Consider the following 21,985-nt stretch of genomic DNA (forward strand, 5'->3'; position numbering starts at 1 on the left):
CTGAGCCGAGCCAGATTCAGAGCAGCCTGGCACTAGGTGCCGAACCAAGGGGGCTCTGCAATGGTGACATAGTGCATGTGCAGACCGCAAGAAGAGGCACAGAGGCCAAAATATGGCCTCACACAGGGTACAGCTGAAATTTGAAAGACCAAAGTCCGCCTCTGGGATGAGCCTTTCACCAACTTGCTCTTCCATCCACCCTTCTTCTGTCCTCCAGGATAACCCAGTTCAGCCCTCTACATTCCACTCCACATGGACATTGCAGGGGGTTGGACTAGATGACCCTTGGGGTCCCAACTCTACAATTCTATGGTTCTAACACACACGGGCAACCTTGCATTTGTGTTGCCCGTAAGGAAACTCACCAGAGCTCAAGGATCAACTGAAGGTGGTGGAAGGCAGACTTTCGCCTCTCCCTGGAGCTCCTCCCCTGTGCCTTGAGTCTTTTAATTGGAAGCAGGTGGTGGCAGTGAGGTGGAAAGGGCTGAGATCTTGATGCTACATTTAGAAGTTCTTTGTTTGGAGAGAGAGAGAGAGAAAATTCCAATAAAATGTGTGTGTTAAAAATCCTCTCTCCCCATGGAACTTTGCCCAGTCCACACCCACCACTTGGAGCTCCCGCATTAAAATAACCCATCCGGATATAATAACTTTAGAGCTTTATGCACCTTTTGGTGCTTATTCCCATTTTAGAGACAGGGAGCTGTGGCTGGGAAAGCAAGGTCTTGCTCAAGAAGTCCTTCCTCAGGGTCACAGCTGAGCTGAGGATTTAATCATCTCTTCTGCAGCCTAAGCTCCACCTCTGGGTACCATGAGGTCTCAAGTTCATGGCTACAGGTCCTCTGCTTGGCCTCCTCTGAATTCAGTGGGCTTACTTCTGAATAAACACACAGAAGATAAAGGTGCCTAGATACCAAGCCTGTCATCACATCCTTTTAGCACTTTTCCACTTGCCAACCCAATTGTAGCAACAACCACAATGGCTATTTGGTAATGTTTGCATCCTCCCTTTCGCAGGTAGACAAAGCAACATTGCTCTCTTTCCTCTCCTGTTGGTAATTCCACTTCCCTGCCTCTTTGTTCTTCATGCCGTCCTCCCACCCTGCTGAAATTTAGATAGCAAGCCCCTGGAAGATAAGGGCTTTTCTTTGGTGACTTTCAAAGAAATAAGAATTGGCCTGCCAGCCATATGCCTCTGGAAAACTAAAGGAAAGGTGTGAAACTAATGGCATTTCCCCATTGATTGTTCCCAGCACCTGATCCTTAGAGATATACTGCCCCTATACATGGAGGCTCCCTTCAGCTCTCTTGGCTGAGGTTCCTTGCTGTTGATCGACTGATCTTCCCTGGATTCATCTGCCCCCAGTATATCTGAATTAATATAAGAATAATAAACTGTTTTGAGGGTTAAAAACAAACAAGTTACTGGTTTTAGTTCTTGTTTTTATTATGTATTTTTATCTTGTATTTTTATGTAAACTGCCCTGAGATCTACAGATGAATGACTCCTTAATAATAACAATAATAATATTTATATGATTCCCATTTGACTTGGTTGCTCTGGCCATTCTGGGCAGCGTCCAACAAATTAAAACACAACACGACATACAAATTTAATAAATAAAATACTGAATGAATTGACTTCCAATGCCCTTTTTTAAATGTGTTGGGAAGGAAAGGGGGTTTATTGGGTTGTTTTTGCTTTTATTTCTCTTATATATTTCGTGTTTTTACAGTGTGGTTTTATGTTTGCAACCGCAGTATACAAATAACTACTACTACAAATAATAATCAATATTTAAAAGTTAGGAAATAAATTGCGAAGGAGGGTCTCCATCCTCCGATCTCCCGCCCCTCCCTCTCGCCCCGCCCAGCGGATTGGACCCCCTTTTAACATGAAAATGACTGGGGAAGTCCTGCCTGCAGCCCATAAAAGATCCCCCAGGGGCTCGCGCTCGGTTCGGTGATCCAGCCACGCTTCCGAAGGGTCCCGCCGGCTCCTCCATTCATGAGCATCCCGCTGGCCCTCAATGCCCCTTACCGGGTCTACCCTGCAGGGGTGGCGGCGGCGGCCGCCGCTGACATGGGCTACGACGGTTACTACTGGCCCTCGGTGAAGGAGGAGATGGAGCCGCACAGCTGCTCCGGGGGGTTCCCTGCCCCCGAGGCTGTTAGCGGCCCGGAAGGGAAGAGCCTCAGCAATAACCCAGGTAAGTGGATCGCCTAGGAAAACGCGCAAAGAAGGTCACACAGCCCTCTTTGCTTAAGCATCTTAAAGCCACTTCACCCAGAAAAGCTGACTCCATTGCAGCAGCGTTTCCCCCAACATGAGTCTCTAGCAGTTCTTGGAGTACAGATCCCATCATCCCTGACCACTGGTCCTGCTAGCTAGGGAGGATGTGACTTGTAGTCCAAAAAACAGCTGGAGACTCAAGTATGGGGAACCCCGCATTTACAGAATTCCGTTTCTCAGTTAAGTAAACATTGGGAGCTTCTTGCAGCGAATGCAAAGCTTGGAATTCGCAAAATGTGAAGCGGGAAAAATATACAAAACCGTTTTGAATGCAAAAGTTGGGCATCCTTGCTCGCTTGCTTTTAATGCACCTAAGCGGGGTTGCTTGTTCGGAAGTCGCTTCGGGTTGCCTTTGGCAAGATAAAGCGACTAACAAATAATAATTAAGTAATAATAATGATAATTTCGGTGTGTGGGGGGTCCTTTAACCGAATTTGGATTGTGGCCTTTTCCATGATAAGCTTGGGTGGTGTGCACGGCAGTAGGGCGTAGTGGGTAGAGGGGGTTGTTGAACCAGGGAGACCGGGGTTCAAAGGCTCGCTTAGCTATGAAATTCGCTGGGTTTCATCCCCGGACACTCAGCCCAACCTGCCTACCTCACAGGGTTGTTTTGAAGGATAAAATGGGGAGGGAGGGGCATGTGAACCACTTAGAACGCTTTGGAGGAAAGCCAGAATAGAAACGCAGTAGCTAAAGAAATAGAAATATTTCCTTGGGAGCACATTTTGCTGATTGCGCAGGGAACAGGTTGCAGGTGCGCAGTCGGGTCCTGTGCAAAGTTAGGTGCGCGGCGCCTAATTGGGCTTAAACAAGTTATGGATCTGGATTTCCAGGCCAGCGCAAAAGCCCAGCCCCTGGTGGAGAGGAGGTATTCAAGGAAAAATTGTTTGGGTTTGAAACTAGGGAGCAAAAAGGGGCGATCAATCCGAAGATGTGGTCAGTGCTAGGAGTCGCTTGCCTAGCCAAAGAAACCGCTTTCTGGCCGGAGAAGAATGAGCTCACCTCGGCACCACATTTAAAATGCATGGGTTTTTCCTCCTCCCCGCCCCAAGACTCCTGGGAACTGTAGTTCGCCAAGGGTGCTAGGAATTATAGCTCTCTGACAGGTAAAGGACAGTTCCCGAGAGTCTTTGTGGGAAGTCCTGTGCTTTAAACATATGTTGTGGAGGTGACCGGAAAGTGGCTACCTTTATCTCTTAACTTGGATTATTACTGGGCACAAATTGCTCAATTCCCAACATTTTGCGGACTCGAAATGCGAGCGCGATCTGGGTGTCAACTCGTTAACCCTTCCCTCTTGTTACGAACGTGCATTTTGCCCGAAGCGTTTTGCAAGCCGGTTACAGACCAAACGGTGTTTTGCAGAGCCATTTAAGGTGTGATTGTCTTCAGCCAGAATAAAAGCATTGCTTACATCTAGTTCATTAGTGTTCTGCAGTCTAGTGATGCTAATGATAACTTAATTGATGGGCGTGGTCTGTTGGTCCTGGAGATGAGCAATGCAACCCTACTCAGGTGTTTACTCAGGTGTAAGTGCTATTTAATTTACCTGGGCTTAGTCCCCTGTTGGTGGAGTTAGGATTTGCAGCCTATTTAAGTTACAGGTGGGTAGCCGTGTTGGTCTGCCATAGTCGAAACAAAATAGGAAATTCTTTCCAGTAGCACCTTAGAGACCAACTGAGTTTGTTCTTGGTATGAGCTTTCGTGTGTATCTGGTATGAGCTTTCGTGTGTATCTGAAGAAGTGTGCATGCACACGAAAGCTCATACCAAGAACAAACTCAGTTGGTCTCTAAGGTGCTACTGGAAAGAATTTCCTATTTTGTTTAGCCTATTTAAGGTTTCCTTTTAAGTTTCTGTGTTCAGAGTGTGCAAACTTTCAAATATCATGGCAGGTCTGAGATGTAGCTACAGTTTGATCTTGCCTGATGCAAGGGTTCTACAATATATAGAAAGTTTGTGTAATGTTTTATCCATGTAAACTTATTTATCAAACACTTTTTGCATTCTGGCTTTTCAAGCCCCGTTCTGCCTTATTTATCCTTTGCATACTCTCTCTGCTTGATTCCTAGATCTCTCCCCGAGGTCTTGCAACTCTGGGATATTCACTTACTATTCACCAGATTCTGCAACCAGCCCCAACAAGCCGCCCCCCTCCCCAGTTCTGACTTCTACTCCCCAGCCATGCAAGGAGGAAAGTAAAGGAGGCAAAAAGGGCAAGACCCGCACTGCTTTCTCTCAAAAGCAGCTGCAGATCTTGCATCACAGATTCCAGATGGATAAATATCTCAGTCCACAACAGATCCGAGAACTGGCCTCAGCCTTGGGACTCACCTACAAACAAGTAAGTGTTTTGCTGAAGCAGGGCAGGGTCAGGCCAGGAGACCTTTGGCCTGAATTTTTTATTTTAAGATTTGCTCTTGTTGCACTTGACTTTCCAGAGTCAGAATTCCAGTTGTTCTAACTGGCTCTTGCACAAGCTGTCCTGCAGAACGGTACCTTTTCTGACTTGAGATCCACCTTTAATATTTGTCTGCCACACAGGAGGCATTTCTGACTGTGTATGCCTCGATTATTTGAGCCTTCCTTCCTTCCTTCTTTCTCTCCTTCTACAGCTTCCTTTCTTACATAGCTTGCTTTATTCTTTCTTGGTGGCATGCAGAATTGTATTGGTTTCCTTGTGCTTTAACTGCCATGGCTTCTCTGAGCTTTCCTGGGAGTTCAAGTTTGGTGCTGGTGGTGAGATTTCCATTAGACATCCAAGTTTGAACTGCAACAAAATGCTGCAGTGCGGGTTATCTTGATTAGTCATTTAATCTTTTGCTTCCCCATCGCAACAGACTAGTCAAAATTCCATGGCACACTTCAGTTCTCATTAGGTTGTTTTTGAGGTCCTTCCTATTTTATGCACTGTGAGTTGCTGTTTCTGTTTGTTTTCTGATATTTAATTTTATTGGGTACTATTATAGTCTAATGGGTTATTGAATTTTACTGAAATCTGATGCAAGTTGTTTATTTTAAAGTTAGGTTTTATTAATTATTAAATTATTAATTATTAAAGTTAGGTTTTATTAATATTATGACATTTTTGTATTGGATCAAATTGTTATAAGGTGTGCAGTCTTGTTTTCTTCTGCTTTTATACCGTCTTGTGTATAGTACTATAGAAAAGCGGTATACAAATTAAAAATGAAATGAAATTGCACACAAGTAGTGCCAATTTGGTAAGAAATCTCCACCTGCACATTGAAATGGAGGGAATGGCTGACTCTCTACTCACCTGCACAGAACTCCCAGATATTTCTTGAGAAGATGGAATGTCAAGTTCATTCTAAACCTATTGTATAAACATGCTCACTGGGTGAGCTTTTTTCACCTTCGTGGCTGACAATGTAAAGATCTGAGCATGTGTTTTGTGAGTGGTGCAAAGACCGGTATACCTTTGCATAGATTGACTACAGATGAAGGAAGTTGCTTATCTTGTACTGTGTATTTCAGATAAAAACCTGGTTTCAGAATCAGCGGATGAAGTTTAAACGAACCCAGAAGGAAGCTGTGTGGACGAGAAGAGGAATATGCCAACCTCAGGTAATAAGGCGGCCCATCGGATGGAGCAGAACCTCTCCAGCTTCTGACTCATTAGGCTCCAGTGTGTTGCCCTTATAGTAGTGCCTGGCCCACAATGTGAGCAAAGGGTTGTAGATTCAATCCTTGGCATCTCTAGTAGGGCTGGGAAAGATCCCTGTGAAATCCTGAAAGTGCTGCTGCCAGGTAGTCTAGACAATGACTGATACTGAGATCCTTAGCTCATCTATCTGTATAAGGCAGCTCCTTATGGTTTCCTTATGGAAACGGGGCTTTCTAAATCCAACCTAGAACCATAGAATAGTAGGGTTGAAAGGGACCACAAGAGTCATCTAGCCTGACCCCCTGCAAGTCGAGAACCTTTTGCCAAACATGGGGCTTGAACCCACAGCCCTGAGATTAAGAGTCCCAAGCTGTACAGACTGAACTATCCCACTTTGAGCTAAGCCTCCATTTCTAAGCGTGGGGAGAGAGGTTGCAGGCACTTTTTTCGCTTTCATATATTGGGTTCTTCACTGACATGGGTGTCGACATCAACAAACAAGAATAATGTCCCATATATGTATCTCACACAAAAAAAATACAAAGCAGGCCTCAGTATGACAATAGAGCTTTGAAATACTGGTCCGTTACATAGGGAGGGATGGTGGCAGACATCCTGACATGGACATGTGATCAAAATAGGGCCCCTCAGCACCACAAGTGCTGTCACGGATGCTTTAGTTGAGATTCCTGCATTGCAGGGGGTTGGACTAGATGACTCTTGGGGGTCCCTTCCAACTCCAGGGCCGGATTGAGGTTTGATTAGACCCTAAGCTACTGAAGGTAATGGGGCCCTTTATATGTCCAGCTGTCCTTTGTCAACAACAAATTGTCGCTGGTTTTTGTGTTTAATAAATGCTATATGGTCATTTATGGACCTAATAGGTATCTAAAGCCATAACAAAATAACAAAAATATGTATTTTTCAAAGTAATTGTTGAACTGAACAGAACAGATTAAGTTTGAGAACCAAGGTAACCACTGTACAGTGGTACCTCTGTTTACAAACAGCCTTGTTAACGAACTATTCGGTTTGCGAACTCCGCAAAACCAGAAATAGTGTTCCAGTTTGCAAACTTTACCTCAGTGTGTGAACGGAAGCTGAATGGTGGAAAGGCACTGGCAACAGGAGGCCTCATTAGGGGAAGTGTGCCCCTGTTTAAGAACAGATTTGGTTTAAGAACAGACTTCAGGAACGGATTAAGTTTGTTAACCGAGGTACCACTGTGTATAGAAATGAGCAAACCAGTGATATTTTGTTGTTTATCTTATATTTTGGAAATGTACATCCAGTTGTTTTTTCCTTTAATTTTTTGGGGGGGCCAAGAGAGTGGGGTCCTAAACTATAGCTTGTTTAGCTTATACGTAAATCCGGCACTGTGTGATTCCATGAAAAGGCCTGTTCCTAAAAGTCCAGGAGAGTGAGCCACTCACACCCATCTATTCCTCCTATTCCCAGGTCACTTCTGGGGGCATGAAAACAACAAAATAAACTGGGAGATTTTAAATCTTAGGCTATCTGTTGGCACGACACCATTTTTTAAATCATTATTTTAATGTGCAGTGTATATAAGTTTGAAAACAAACACCCTATTCCTTCAGAGCCGGGCTAGATGGTCTTATGGAGCTTTAAAGGTCAGCACCAACACTTTGAATTGTGCTTGGAAATGTACTGGGAGCTATACTTGGGTGCAATGTGCTTCTGTAGACAGGTGATGTCTAAGTGCTAAGTGTTGCTATTTGGGTGTGTGTTGAAACATCACTACTTTTCTCTTTGCAGAACGGTTACATGGACATAAACCCCAGCTATCACCAAGGATACGCCATCAATGATGCTAGGAATATCCATTCATTGGCCAATGCCCACGAGAACTATCCCAGCAACCCCATCAGCGTCAACAACCAGAACTATAGCAGCGATCACAGCCAAATCTACGGCAGCCCCCAGGGTCTGTATCCAGTTGTGGGGGGAGGAGAGGATGGAGGCTTCTTTGGGAAGTCTGCTGGGCCCTGCTATGGCCAACAGGCAATCGGGTACATCAGCCAGCAAAAGATGAACTTCTGTCATGGTTTCTCTGCAAGCCTGGAGTATGCTGCTGTGAAGATGGATGGATATCCTTTTCCCAGTGTATCTGCCACTGCAGCAGGCACCTCTGTCCTGCAACATTATCAGATAGACACTCTTGCAAACTCAAGGACACCAGAGCAGCTCTAATTCCCAGACTTTAGGTTCTCTCCCCGCCACCCAGGGCCCTCAGTCTTTTACTGCTTTCTCTCTCTTCAGATTCTCCTGCTGCAAATAGGAGTCCCACTCCTATCTTCCCACATCCTTCGTTGGCATCTGTGAAGGATTTTGGCACTTGGAAAAAAAACAGAAAATGGGCAGTTTTATTACTGTCTTCTGACTCAGGGCTGTGTGTGTGTGTGTGGCTGTGAACTTGGTTTTCATCAGTTCGTCCTGGCTGGCTCCAGGAAAAGGCACTCGATGTGTATGGAAGACCATTTTCACGAAGAGGAATCTGCAAATGCTAGAATTAATAAGTGGTCCCATCTCCCCCACCCTTGATTGCCTGCTGTGTGAATCACTTCCCCAAGAGCTCAAAATCTGGAAGCCCCTCCACAACACAACTTGAAGGCAGCTTCTACTCTTAAAAAAAAAACAGGCCCTTTTTGTTCCTTTCCCCGTTATCCTCCACCTCTTTGATCTCTCGTGAAAGGTATTGTTTCTTAACAAGAGAACATTTGCTCTTGCTTCAACTGCATATCTATTAAGAGTAGGATGACTTGGAGGCAGAGGATAGAACTTCTGGTTTAAGGTACATCCACTATCTGGAAGCAAGGGGGGTGGCCTTTTGTGACCTCTTCATAACAACCTGCTGCTATTGAACCTGTCCTCTTCTGCACCTCTTCACTTGAGGAGACCTCCAGAAACATAATGGACAGAGCCAGATATAATCAAGGTGAAAAGCGAGGTTTTCTTTATTTTGGCAGGAAACACTGTAAGAGGCTCTTTATTTTCCCTTGCACCACAAATCTTCAGGCAATAGCAAGGGATGATCTCTGCAGGTTGTCTTGAAGGACTGCATAAACAATCCCACAGTAACCCTCTAGCCAAAGGCTCTCTAAGCTAGGGCTTGGTTGCTGATGGCCAACTTGGAACTTAGTATTATATGCATGTCGTCCCCCCCCATTTTATTATAAAATAATATTTCATTCGCCAATATGACAAGACCTATCGTCATAGGGGATCTACTGAGCTGCCAGAAAAGATGGAGACTTTGTGTGCTTTTTTTTAAATATGACACTGCAGGACACTGTTGATTTTTCCTCTGGCTAGCCTTGCTTTTTAAGTCTTACTATGTACTGATTACTGGAAGGGGAAGGAAATGTCTGCCTCCTATCCATAGCTGTCAACTTTTCCCTTTCCTTGTGAGGAATCACATTCGGAATAAGGGAATTTCCCTTTAAAAAAAGGAAAAAGTTGACAGCTATGCTCCTATCGGCCGTACTGTGGACCTACCTGCTTATCAGCAGCCTAACTGCCTAGATTAGATTTTCTTTTGGAATGAGGGGAGAGTTTATTGACTTGCCAAATGTTTTTAGTGTTTCATATTCTCATGGTTCGTGTGTTTGCATACGGAACACACCTGCTTTCTAGTTAATGTAGAGTGTTTACTATATTGCTGTCTCATTTTTAATCTGCACAAGGCATTGGTGTTATGATTGGTTAGTAAAACGTGCATCCTGATATCCGTGTTTCTGTTTAGCTTTTTTTTTTTGGTTTAAAGTTTAAATAAGCCATTGGCAAGTTATTTGCAGCTGTCATCGTACAAGAACCTTGTGATAAGTACATAACCTTGTTGCCCTAGGAGAGATGTTGCTAGCCAACGAATATTAGTTTTGTTGAGGTTCAGGAAACCCATTTAAGACCCCCCACTTAGCCATGATGCCCATAGACTCTTTAACTGAAACAGGCTCTGACTTACATTTCACAATGATCTCATATATTGCTCAGAGCAGCTTGGATTAAGGTTACCTGAGGCCAAAAACGGGTTATCTTCATGCTAATAATAATGCAGCCATCACTCACTCATAGACAAGCCTGTTGCATCCTTTCCAGTAATGGAGCATTTTGTCTATTGTAAATTTTAAGCAATACATATTTTTACTCTGCTACATCCTCCCAGATATTTATAAATGAAAGGGCAAGGTATCCCTGCCATGCTTCTTAAATTATTTGCAATAGTCTAAAAGGTGAATTATACTCTCTGCTTTAAACTTACACCTTTGTGTCTATAAACTGTGGTCTAAGACAGTGTTTTTCAACCTTTTTTTGGGCAAAGGCACACTTGTTTCATGAAAAAAATCACGAGGCACACCACCATTAGAAAATGTTAAAAAATTTAACTCTGTGCCTATATTGACTATATATAAAGTAATTCTCTTGAATAGGAATCAAATAAACACAAAGAAAGTATTTTATAATTACTTTATTATGAAATAGTAAGTAAACAGAAATATGAAAAATTATAACATACTTTATTCAGTGCGCAACCAGGGCCTGTTTGGCTGAACACAAAGCTGATATTAACTAGATAAGAGTCCCTTCTAAATAAAATACATAGGATTGCACTACGTAATATTAACTTATTAATGTACTGCTTTTCAGTCAGGATTGGCTCTCACACCAGGTTCCAGTTAAAACCCACAAAAAGGTACAATATAATTAAGGATATATTTGGCATATGTCAGGAAGTCTCTTCTGGTTCTTGGCAGCTAGCGATACAGTCCAGGCTCTTCCCTTTGAATCAAGACGGACAGAGCAGAAGGTGCTACCGGTATATAGAGAGACTGTGAATCCACTGACTGGCCAGCATATTGCCAGTGAGACAAAATTTAACCCGAATGAAATGTAACTTGGCATATGAGGCTTTAACTTATTAAAAAAAAAGAGCCAGAAGAGACGTGCTTACACTATGTACTCACCAACAACTTAATACATAGCCTACATAGGCATATCAGAAGGAGCTGCACAGCTCTTCCCTGAGCCTGGCTGCCTTTTCCCTTTTCGGCTGTTCAGCTCCCCAAGAACAGCAACCGCGCTGCTGCTTCTCCCTCAGAATCCAGCGCAACCCAACTATTTTTAAACTAGCCCCGCCTCCGCTGCCTCAGTCCCTGACTGTTAAGCGCGTGCACCCTCCCCTAGGAGTAGGTGTGACTTTTCACTCGAGTTCCCTCCCACCTCCTCGTGGCGATGCGTGGGGGTGGGGGGAAGAGGACGAGGGCGAGCAATGGGTTGGCGCAGTGCGCCTGCGCACGCAGCGCGAGAAACTACCCGGCAGGTTGCAGTTGGTGGTTCCGCCGTAAGAACCCGCCTGGGCTCTGCCGGCTGCCGTTGTTTCCAAGCTGAGGGGGGAAAGGAAAGGCTCGGCGGTTGCTCGGTGGGTGGGGCTGCTGGCGCCGCAAGCTCCATTTCGGCTGTTGGTCGCGCGGCGAAAATGTGACTTTTTTTTTTTTTAATCTTTTTAATTTTTTAATTTTTCCCACGGCACACCAGGCAACATCTCGGGGCACACTAGTGTGCCGCGGAACAGTGGTTGAAAAACACTGGTCTAAGAAGCCACTCTTTGAATCCATCTCTGCCAAAAGAAGGGAACTCACTTTGACAATTATCGATGGTACCTAACACAATGGATGGCGCTGAGGTCTAAACCGCTGAGCCTCTTGGGCTTGCCGATGATCGGTGGTTCGAATCCCCGCGACGGTGAGCTCCTGTTGCTCGGTCCCAGCTCATGCCAACCTAGCAGTTCGAAAGCACGCCAAAAGTGCAAGTAGATAGGTACCGCTCCAGCGGGAAGGTAAATGGCGTTTCCGTGGGCTGCTCTGGTTTCGGTGTTGGTTGCCCCAGAAACGGCTTAGTCATGCTGGCCACATGACCTGGAAAAACTGTCTGCAGACTCCAGAGTTGTCTGCGACTAGACTTAACTGTTGGGGATCCTTTACCTTTTATGTTTTTTAACACCATGGAAGCTGACAATGATAAACCCAGGAAACGCAACTAAATGCTGGAGAAGTTGCACCAGGAACATATATCAACATGTGGTGGGAATGCCTCGAAATTCAACACTTTTGGACATCAGTCCTACCAGAAATCTTCAAAATAACAAAAGAGGTATTAGAAGCAACTCCAGAACTGGCCCTATTAAATATAGACAACAATATGCACCTACTCTCAGCAGTTAGGAGCATCATAATGACAACTAACCTAAGATGAGGCAGGTGTCTTGGGATAGGCAACAGGCAACTGGTAAAACTAAGGAAGTTTTCTTTAGGAGTCAGCAACTTGGCTGATGGAGGGAAGGCAAGGATGTTGTGAGAACAACCCCAAACTTCAGCTTCTGACCTTCTGGGGGCCAGGAAGGTATTCTTTTATAATAATAAAAAAATAGTGTCCTGCTTTTTGCCTTCCCTAGGGTAACTTATAGGCTGGATCAGGCCAAAGGCTCATTGTTCTGCCAAGGGCAGGGTTCTTTCTGGATCTGGAGTCAATAAGCATGCCAGTGGATGAAAGATAAGCAGTTTTATTTGCATAAGGTTAACAAACAAACGGCAGGCATGCAGAACACAAAATAAAACATACCCGACAGGAGCTACACAATGTCCCCTTCAGCTGCTCGGAGCCCCAGGTAGAGCAGCGAGATTGACCCCGGCTGTCAGTCTCACAGCATTGGGTACCTCGATCTGTGAAGCTCAGTGAGCTCCTCCCACCTGAGGCTGTTATAGCCAACTTGATGTAATTGATAACAGGTAGGTAGCTGTGTTGGTCTGCCATAGTCAAAACAAAATAAAAAATAAAAAATTCCTTCCAGTAGCACCTTAGAGACCAAGTAAGTTTGTTCTTGGTATGAGCTTTCGTGTGCATGCACAATTTTATTTATTTTTTTATTGTTTTGATGTAATTGAATGCACCTGGCATTACTCATGATCAGCCCAGGACCCTGGGATGCAATTAATAGAGCAGCTGACAGTCTCCCACTCACTGCAACTGGGCATCCAGTCAGAACTTACACACAGAAACCCCGAGAAACTCCTGACAGGTGTGTGAAACACAAATCCAGCAGACCTGGAAAGGAAAGAGACATATCACCTAACTCCTCGAAATGACAATGGTCTTCCGCATTTCCACTACATCCTTTCCTCATGGTGCCCAACCAGAACCATAGCTGCACTAAAACCCAGGGCAATCAATGTTTTGGGAGTGGCATCAAAGCCAAATACAGCAATGTCCTGTACAATTGAGTGGCGTTGTGGGTTAAACCACAGAGCCTAGGGCTTGCTGATCAGAAGGTTGGCGGTTCGAATACCCGCAACAGGGTGAGCTCCCGTTGCTCCGTCCCAGCTCCTGCCCACCTAGCAGTTCGAAAGCACGTCAAAGCGCAAGTAGATAAATATGTACCACTCCGGCGGGAAGGTAAACTGCATTTCCGTGCGCTGCTCTGGTTTGCCAGAAGCGGCTTTGTCATGCTGGCCACATGACCCGGAAGCTGTACGCCGGCTCCCTCAGCCAGTAACGCGAGATGAGTGCTGCAACCCCAGAGTCGCGGGTCCCTTTACCTTTATTAAGCACCATAATATGGGTGTCAGGACAGCAGTGGGAAAAACCTTTTGGAAGCAAAGCAGGTTTCAGAAAAGCCTGCCTTACTGAATGCTTTCCCTAAACAGGAGGGCCTTCTGGGACAGATAGATGGGAAAGGAAGGGCAGAACTGCATACTGACCACATGTCACATTAACCCTCAATCTAGATAGGACCAGAACCACTAGGATGGCAACTGATATCATAGCCAAGAAAAGAGGAACTATATCACAGCGAGTCCGAGAGGGGGATCATCTTGTCTGGGCAGCCAACGCAATCCTCCCAGACTTGCACGCACCCCAGGGAGTTAAGTTTGGTGGTTTAAACACAGTGGATTGGCTTCACCCCTGGAGGCACACTCCATTGCCTCTTGAAACAGATGGATGCCAACAATACCAATCAGATTTCACTTCAGGTAGTGATGGACCCTCATCCACCTCCACAGGCCTCAAAAGCTGAAAAGTATCCTCAGTAACATGGCTGGGCAAGAGAAGGAACAGAAATAGGTTCAAGAATCTATTCCCTCCCAAGTAGCGCTATAGGGGCCTCAGGTGGATGAGGCTCAGTAGAAGAAGTGCCTTGGATATGTTAGTCCTGCACAGAAGGGAGAAGCCCAGTTGCTCTGTGGTGGTACTGCAGCTGCCGTCAGAAGTTACTTTATCCAGCCAACCATCTTTGGAGAAATGCAGGAGAACATGACCATTGCAAAAGAGAAGGCCAAGAGGGCAACATTTCCCCATACTTGTCACTCTCCCACATCCTGCTGTCAGTCAACAGAGCATAGAGTTGGGAGGGACCACAAGGGTCATCTAGTCCAACCCCATGCAATGCGTGAGACTCGTAATTTCAGGGTTGTGGGTTCAAGCCCCACGTTGGGCAAAATATTCCTGCATTGCAGGGGGTTGGACTAGGTGAGCCTTGTGGCCCCTTCTACAAATATATGATTCTATCCTATTGTTCTACGCAATGCCGCCGCCTCCCTCCTGCTGCTGAATTGCTCCAGGTCACAGAACCACAGTGGTTGACTCCAGAATTGGCCAAGCTGTAAATGTGGAATTTGGCAGGCCTCTTAAATCTGAACATGCACCCTCATGATTTACTTTTTATTATCTATTACAATGTTTACTGTAGTGACTTTATCTCACTTTGAGCCCTACTTGTGCAGAGAATACAACTTGTTTTCCCTCATAATTTATTGGTGGGTTTGTGTGTGTTTTTTGTAAACCCATTTGAGGTTTTAGTACAGCCAAGTGGTATATACTGTAAATATTGTACAATAAATAAAATAAAATAAATTCTTCCAGTAGCAAAGAAGTGTGCATGCACACGAAAGCTCATACCAAGTACAAACTTAGTTGGTCTCTAAGGTGCTACTGGAAGAATTTTTTATATATTTTTTATTTTGTTTTGACTATGGCAGACCAACACGGCTACCTACCTGTAACTAAAATAAAATAGTTTAACCTTTTAGTCTAATGATGCTCCTTTCCCTTGCCCACCTGCTCCACAAATTGCTGAAGTTTTGCAGGTAATGTTGCCCTACCCTATGAAATGCAAGAGGAAAAATAACTGTGAACCCCCCAAAAACCAAACTCTGCAAGGAAATTTTCGCCTCCCAGTGCAAATTGTTTCACTGCAGGGAAGAAAATTTTGCATTTCTTCTCTCAGTGCTCAGCATTGTCCCCTTTGGCTATGTCTGCTCTTTCAGGAAACCTTGGACCAAGGATGTTGATTGAATGAATTGCCAGCCATCTTGCTTGCCTTGTTGTCAACAAGAGGGCAGCCAATGCTAATTCTTTGGCACTTTTCTGCCCTCCTGCATTTGGGGGTTGAAATTTTGCATGATAAATGGCAAAATCCCTGCCTTAAGCTTCAACTCCAATAAGCTCCTCTACTTCCTTGGCATCTAGATAACCTTACCTATCAACTCTATAGGGGGGGGGCCTTAGAACTTGCTCTTTTCTGTCTCGCCCTCAACCCCCAAAATATGGGGATAATACTATATAACTTCTTATAAGAGCCAACATAATTATGTATGTAGGGAACTTCAGACACTATATAAATGCCAGGTATGAGATTAAAAAATCTGAGTAGTGTACTTTGCAAAACTGAAAAGATAAACCATTCTAGGGTAGCTCTAAGAGCAAACACCTGCAAATTATACAGCCACCTTTGTGTAGAAGCCACACTTTTTTAGATATGCATTTTCATTTAAAGCTTTCAACACACAATAAAACTAATACAAATAAAAATAGAGAAGAAACGGAAAAGGAAATAAAAGGAAAAAAAGAGAGAAAACAAAGAGAGAAAATAGGAGGAAGGAGGAAGGGAAATAAAATACAGAGCCAAATCAGGGGTCAATATTAATCCTTATCTCACACATAAGGGGGCAAAGCCTCCCAGCTTTCATAAGGGAGCTTCCATGATATCACACTTTTAACACCTGTGTTTTTCTTTTTCTTTTTAAGGATTGTGTGTAAGGTAAGACAGAGCTTGGTTGCAATCAAATGTGTGCTAAAAATTAAATTCCAGAGAGGTTTGCACACTAACTTCACCACAGAGACACCCCGGGAAATATGCAGTCTTCTGAATTTCGTAGAAATCGATCTGACAGAATAAAGAGGCAACATTGTATTATATGTGAAATCTGGGTTTCTTTAAATTCATAAATTTCTGCCACAGGTGTGTGTGTGTGTGTGTGTGTGTGTGTGTAACAGAAAGGAATTACTTTCACTTGATTTCTACAACTATAGCTGTCTGTTGCAATATATGTATGCAGTACGTGTATGCAGTATACATACAAATATACATATAATATTATTCTGCAAATATATATTTGAGAGAAACCCTATAATTCTAGTAAACCTGCATAGGACTGGGAATTATTATCTGACAGAGCCCTAGTTGAAATTGAAGCAGGGTGGTCTTTATTGCAGATTAGTCAAGTCAAAAGACTTCTGTCTGTGGCTCCACTATCATGCCAACCATCAGCAGGCTACTCGAGGGAATTCAGCCCTTGGTAATTTATATATATATATATATATATATATATATATATATATATATATATATATATATATGAATGAGATTGTGTTCCTCCTCTTCATTCCCCCTGCCCCCTCCTACTGTGTCGCGTCTACTAGCAATACTGAAGGTTGTCCTGCGTTAAGATTCCAAATGGTAAAGGTAAAGGTAGCCCTGACTGTTAGGTCCAGTTGTGGACGACTCTGGGGTTGCGCCGCTCATCTCGCTTTATAGGCCGAGGGAGCTGGCGTTTGTCCGCAGACAGCTTCCGGGTCATGTGGCCAGCATGACTTAAGCCGCTTCTGGCAAACCAGAGCAGCACACGGAAACACCGTTTACCTTCCCGCCGGAGAGGTACCTATTTGTCTACTTGCACTTGACGTGCTTTCGAACTGCTAGGTGGGCAGGAGCTGGGACCGAACAACGGGAGCTCACCCCGTCACGGGGATTTGAACCACCGATCTTCTGATCAGCAAGCCCTAGGCTCTGTGGTTTAGACCACATCGTTTGCAGCTGCAATTTGGAATCCTATTGCAAGACAACCTTTCGTGGTAATTCACTGGTTATCTGCTATGCTTTCAATGCAGTGCAGGACACTTCATTGCCAGTGAATGGATATAGTATATTACTACAGCAGAGAGAGAGACACACAAAGAGAGAGAGAGAGCACGTTATAACTGCTTGAGTCTGTTAGGGTAGGATTCGAGAGATATACACCCTACAGTATTTCACATGTGCAAGTGTGTAACTTGTAAAAAAAATTGTTTTTTTAAAAAAAACTATTATTCTGAAACAGAAAAAAACTGTTTCCAAATGCAAATAATTAGGACTTCCTTTTGTTTTCTACAATATCGGTGGCTCTCGTTATCTATTCTTATTTTCCCAAATGGACTAAAATGCTTACCTTCTCCTGGTGACAAAATCCTGCAATTACAGCTTCTTTCTTTCCACTCCCTGTTTGCTGCCATCTGGTGAACAGAACTATACCGTCACATACACAAATATGCTCACCCCCTGCCCCACAGTCAGAACTTGCAGCTTCACTAAGATGAATGCTCTCTCTCTTTTTGTCTTCTCACTGTGCGGAAGTGAGAGTTGCTCATGGAACATAGTAAGAGAAATGCAGGAATATAACCCAACTGTGAAAGGGCAAAAGTGCCCCCACCCCATCAAAAACAAAGAGGACAGGATCTATTGCCTTTCTCTAAGCCAGTATTATTTTGTATCAACAAAGTGATTGATTTAAAATGCAACACATTTAAAAGAGCAACATGCGCGCACTTCTGTGGAACAGAAGTCTTCTACATTCAGCTGAGCACTGAATTTGGGCTGTGAGATCCAAAGGGGCAATTTACAAGTAAATCTGCTGCATCTCAAGAGTATTTTGGGCTGGGAATCCAAACTAGCCTCAGTGCATGGAGTTAGTTTTGCAGTAAAAGCATGAATTCATTAGTTTGCAACCCCACACTCTTCTAACCACAGGGACCCTCATTGAAATAAGGAATAATTGTGTGTGCATAGTGCATTAAAAATAGGAATAGAAATTGAGGTGGAGAAAATCCATCACATCTTTTACAAAAGTAGACCAGCCTTAGAAAGGTGCACAATTTAGAAGAGGAAAAGGCCTTTTTATTGTTGCTGTTATTAAACAATGCAGTCTGGATCCCCCTTGACAACTGAGCCTTACTTTAAACTCCCTACTCCCTAGCCTGCCACTCTGCTTCTGCCACCTGGTGACAAAACCCTGTAATTACTGCCTCTTTCTTCCCACTCCCTGTTCGCTGCCATCTGGTGAACGGAACCAAACAGCCACTCCAATTTGAAACTTTTCAAGACTCCGATGAGAGGTGGTGGACTCTCCTTCCTTGGAGGTTTCTAAGCAGAGGTTGGGTGGCCATCTGTTATGGATACTTTAGCTGAGATTCCTGCATTCTAAGACTTTTCTCTCCACTGCACTTAATAATGCAATTGCACCAGCTCTTTTGTTCTTTGCTGCTGTCATTGGACTGCCCTGCTTACAGGAGCTCATGAGAATGCAGAGATGAACACAAATTAAAAAAAAAAACCATCCTAATTCAACAGCAAAATTGAAGACTGTAAACCTATACAAAGGTAAAGGGACCCCTGACCATTAGGTCCAGTCGTGTCCGACTCTGGGGTTACAGCGCTCATCTCGCATTACTGGCTGAGGGAGTTGGTGTACAGCTTCCGGGTCATGTGGCCAGCATGACAAAGCCACTTCTGGCAAACCAGAGCAGCACACGGAAACGCCGTTTACCTTCCCACCGGAGCGGTACCTATTTATCTACTTGCACTTTGACGTGCTTTCGAACTGCTAGGTGGGCAGGAGCAGGGACCGAGCAACGGGAGCTCACCCCATCACGGGGATTCGAACCGCCGACCTTCTGATCAGCAAGCCCTAGGCTCTGTGATTTAACCCACAGCTAAACCCTAATGAACTCAGTGGGGCTTACTTCTGAACAGACACACATGGGAAGATGCTATGAACTATTTTTCACCTCAGATGGAAGATTTCCACAAAATATTAAACTAGGCAGCACTGTAATAACTGAAGATCCAGCTTCTCACTAACAGTATTACAAAATACTTATTCAAGTACATATACTGTAGGAAAGGGGAGGCTTGGGGAAAAGTTAAGAGAATAACAAACCCTATACATCTTCAGAATAGGTTTTGGACAGAGCTCCTGTGGAGGTACAGCTCCTGAGAAATTAAATGTGAAGAACTGAAAGGGAGAGGGAATCAAATAAAATTTCAAGAGAATGGGTGCTTCTTCTTTTTTACTCATTTATTCGCCATACCTGGCTGAGTCTACATGAACAATACAGTGAAAATCAGGATCCTAGAAGAAAACAGACCATGTTCCTAACGGATCTTTTTCTTTGTTCCACCATCTCCAAAGGGAGATGATAAACTACAGCCACCAAGGCACATCAATGATGTCGATTTCCCTGACTCTCCCTTTCTGTTTGCTGGATCTGCTCCTCTGTCAAGACAACAGGCTTATATTTCTCATCAAAAAGTTTCTCGTTGGCTTCTGAATGGAGGTTATTGAAAGAAATTGTCTTGAGATGCTCCGGCAGGTGTTGAAATTCCTCCTCGTTAATGTCCGGATCCCGCATTTTGGAGTGCAGAACCCACCAGCGCCCCCAGAAGCCCACATCGAGGACTTGGCTGGGAACCTCCATCCAGCGTGGCTTTAGGTACCTGCAGTGCGCCTGGTAGAGATCTGCTCCCGCGTCAAAAGGAGCCTCGTAGACGAGGGCAAAGAAGAGCAGGCTCTGGAAGCGCAGCTGGCCCCGGTTCCTCAGCTTCGTCAGCCGCTGGACATGCCCTTCCGAACTGCTGCTGCGGGTCCAGGGCGAGAGCAGGAGGAGGGTGCCCGAGGCTTCCAGGAGGCTGGCCTCGAAGGAAGACTCACAGGGGCTGTGGAGACTGCAGCCCACTGCTCCGGCCAGCAGCGAGAGGTAGAGCCCAGCTTTCCCCGGCCGCTGCCTGACACCCACAGCAACCTCTTTGCAGGCTTCAGCATAGTCGTGCAGGAGGCTCTTGCACCACGAAGCTGTGGATGGGGGGGGGGGAGGCAGGAAAGAAGAAAATAGGGACGGTAAGAACAGAAGAAGAGACTGCTGGATCAGGCCAATGGCTCATCTAGTCCTGCATCCTGTTCTCACAGTGGCTAAACCAGATGCCTCTTGTGGGAAACAAGTGACTAGCATTTGAGCACAATAACAACTATCCCCTGCCAAGGTTTCCAGCAAATGGTATTCAGAAGTATTACTGCCTCACTGTGGAGGTTCAGCACAGCCATTATTGCTAGTAGCTGGCCTATGCAGAGGGGGGCAACCAGGTGCACTTGCCTCGGGACTCGGTGGACTAAGCTGGCCAGAGGGGCCTGCTGGTCTCATGCTGTCATGGCAATGCCCCATGCCTCCCAGGCGACTGGGAGCTCCCACTCCAGGCCTCTGCTGCATGGGCATAGCTAGTAGCCTTGGCTGATAGCCTTGTGGTTGTTTTATTTATGTATTTATTTTGTAAGGTTTATACACCTCTTGATTGTAAAAACCCTCACTTTGCAAAAAGACAATACAGTTAAATTGAGAAAAATTCACAACCCTACTTTAAAACATGCAAAAATGGAAGTAATAAAAGAGGTGAGTTGCTTTGACTTTTTAACCACCTGGGTGTCTAAACAGGAATGTTTTAGCACGTGGAAAATAAAACAACAACAACAACAACACAGTGATCTCAATAGGCAGGGAGTTCCAAAGCACAGGTGCTGCCACACTGAACGACCACGTTCTTACAAATGTGGCACCTTGAAGGAGTGCCAGTTCCGCTGACTGAGAAGCAAGAGCAGACACCTGTGGGGTAAGGAGATCTCGCGGGTAAAGCGGCCCCAATTTGTTATGGATTTTATATGCTAATAGCAACACCTTGAACCTGGCCCAGTAGCGATCAGCAACCAGCCCAGACCCCCTGATCCTCCATGCCATGCAGGTTATATATTGAACCCTGAACCAGGCCAAAATCTGGCACCCTTCACGACTTTGAATAGGTACCTATATGAACATAGGTTTTATTATGATTACTGGGATTGTTATTGCGGTCATTTTGTGTCTCCCTCGTCTCAGCGCTCTGTGCTGGAGAACAGCCCGCACCGCCTTTAATCTGGCGCTGCTCCTTGATTGTCTCTAATCTTATTTTCAGGCCTGTGGGAGAGAGTTCCATAAGCCTGACTCTGGTTAAGAGGTACCTGGAGCTGCGTGAGCTCCACGCCGGGAGGAAGGAAAAGGAGGCGGCCCCGGGCCGAGGCAAAGCGCGCCACCGAAGGGCACCCGCCACCTCCTCACAGGGAAGCATGCAGGGAGGCGGCGGCGAACCCCTCCCTCCCCACCCATCTCTCGGGGTGAGGTCTGAGGAAGCAGGCGCCGCTCAGGGCTCGAGCTCGGGCCTCAACTCCAGCCACCCGCTCGCCTCACCTATGCGGCCGGTGCGGAGCCGCCCCCAAAGGCGCTTCTTCTCCGGGCTCGGAGGATCCGCCATCGCTGGCCTTTTCTGGGAGGACCGCGAAGCCGGACGCTAAAGCGCGACGGACCAGCTCAGAAGAGACCGGAAGAAGGAAGAGAAGGCGAGGAGCGGGAGCTCATAGAGATAGGAAATATATAGATTAGCTTTTTGTTGTTGTTCGCTGTGTAGTTTACACAGTCAACCGCCGTGTGATCCTAGGACGAAGGGCGTGTGTGTGTGTGTATAACATTATTGATTTATTTCATAATATCTTGACACCGCTTGGTTGTTAAAAAAAGCAAACAAAACACCTCGAAGCGGCTAATAAAAAATTAGTGAAGATTCCTGCATTGCAGAGGGTTGGGCTAGATGACCCT

The 21,985-nt window shown here is 45.1% G+C and overlaps 2 protein-coding genes across 2 annotated transcripts; one reads left to right on the forward strand and one right to left on the reverse strand.

The window, feature by feature from the left end:
• The first annotated feature begins 1,937 nt into the window (after nucleotides 1–1,937).
• LOC117061238 (homeobox protein NANOG-like) lies at nucleotides 1,938–8,325 on the forward strand. The gene is made up of 4 exons (XM_033173942.1): nucleotides 1,938–2,210; nucleotides 4,365–4,636; nucleotides 5,791–5,880; nucleotides 7,700–8,325. The coding sequence occupies exons 1-4, from the start codon at nucleotides 2,009–2,011 to the stop codon at nucleotides 8,132–8,134; spliced, it is 999 nt and encodes a 332-aa protein (XP_033029833.1). The 5' UTR covers nucleotides 1,938–2,008; the 3' UTR covers nucleotides 8,135–8,325.
• An 11,040-nt stretch (nucleotides 8,326–19,365) lies between these two features.
• Nucleotides 19,366–21,718, reverse strand: TIMM29 (translocase of inner mitochondrial membrane 29). The gene is made up of 2 exons (XM_033173680.1): nucleotides 21,581–21,718; nucleotides 19,366–20,160 (listed from the first exon to the last, which is right to left on the reverse strand). Exons 1-2 carry the CDS (start codon nucleotides 21,642–21,644, stop codon nucleotides 19,532–19,534), a joined length of 693 nt encoding a protein of 230 aa, XP_033029571.1. The 5' UTR covers nucleotides 21,645–21,718; the 3' UTR covers nucleotides 19,366–19,531.
• Between the last annotated feature and the right edge of the window lie 267 nt (nucleotides 21,719–21,985).

Source organism: Lacerta agilis, chromosome 16 (genome assembly GCF_009819535.1).
Source record: "Lacerta agilis isolate rLacAgi1 chromosome 16, rLacAgi1.pri, whole genome shotgun sequence".
Lineage (NCBI taxonomy): Eukaryota > Metazoa > Chordata > Lepidosauria > Squamata > Lacertidae > Lacerta > Lacerta agilis.

What these genes read in the sequence shown, in the direction of transcription:
- LOC117061238 (XM_033173942.1), top strand. Translation starts at nt 2,009, where the DNA reads ATGAGCATCCCGCTGGCCCTCAATGCCCCTTACCGGGTCTACCCTGCA. An exon ending in TGGGACTCACCTACAAACAA is followed by an intron (nt 4,637 to 5,790) that starts GTAAGTGTTTTG and finishes TGTGTATTTCAG; the next exon opens with ATAAAAACCTGGTTTCAGAA. An exon ending in GAGGAATATGCCAACCTCAG is followed by an intron (nt 5,881 to 7,699) that starts GTAATAAGGCGG and finishes TTCTCTTTGCAG; the next exon opens with AACGGTTACATGGACATAAA.
- TIMM29 (XM_033173680.1), bottom strand. Translation starts at nt 21,644, where the DNA reads ATGGCGGATCCTCCGAGCCCGGAGAAGAAGCGCCTTTGGGGGCGGCTC. An exon ending in GCTCCGCACCGGCCGCATAG is followed by an intron (nt 20,161 to 21,580) that starts GTGAGGCGAGCG and finishes CCCCATCCACAG; the next exon opens with CTTCGTGGTGCAAGAGCCTC.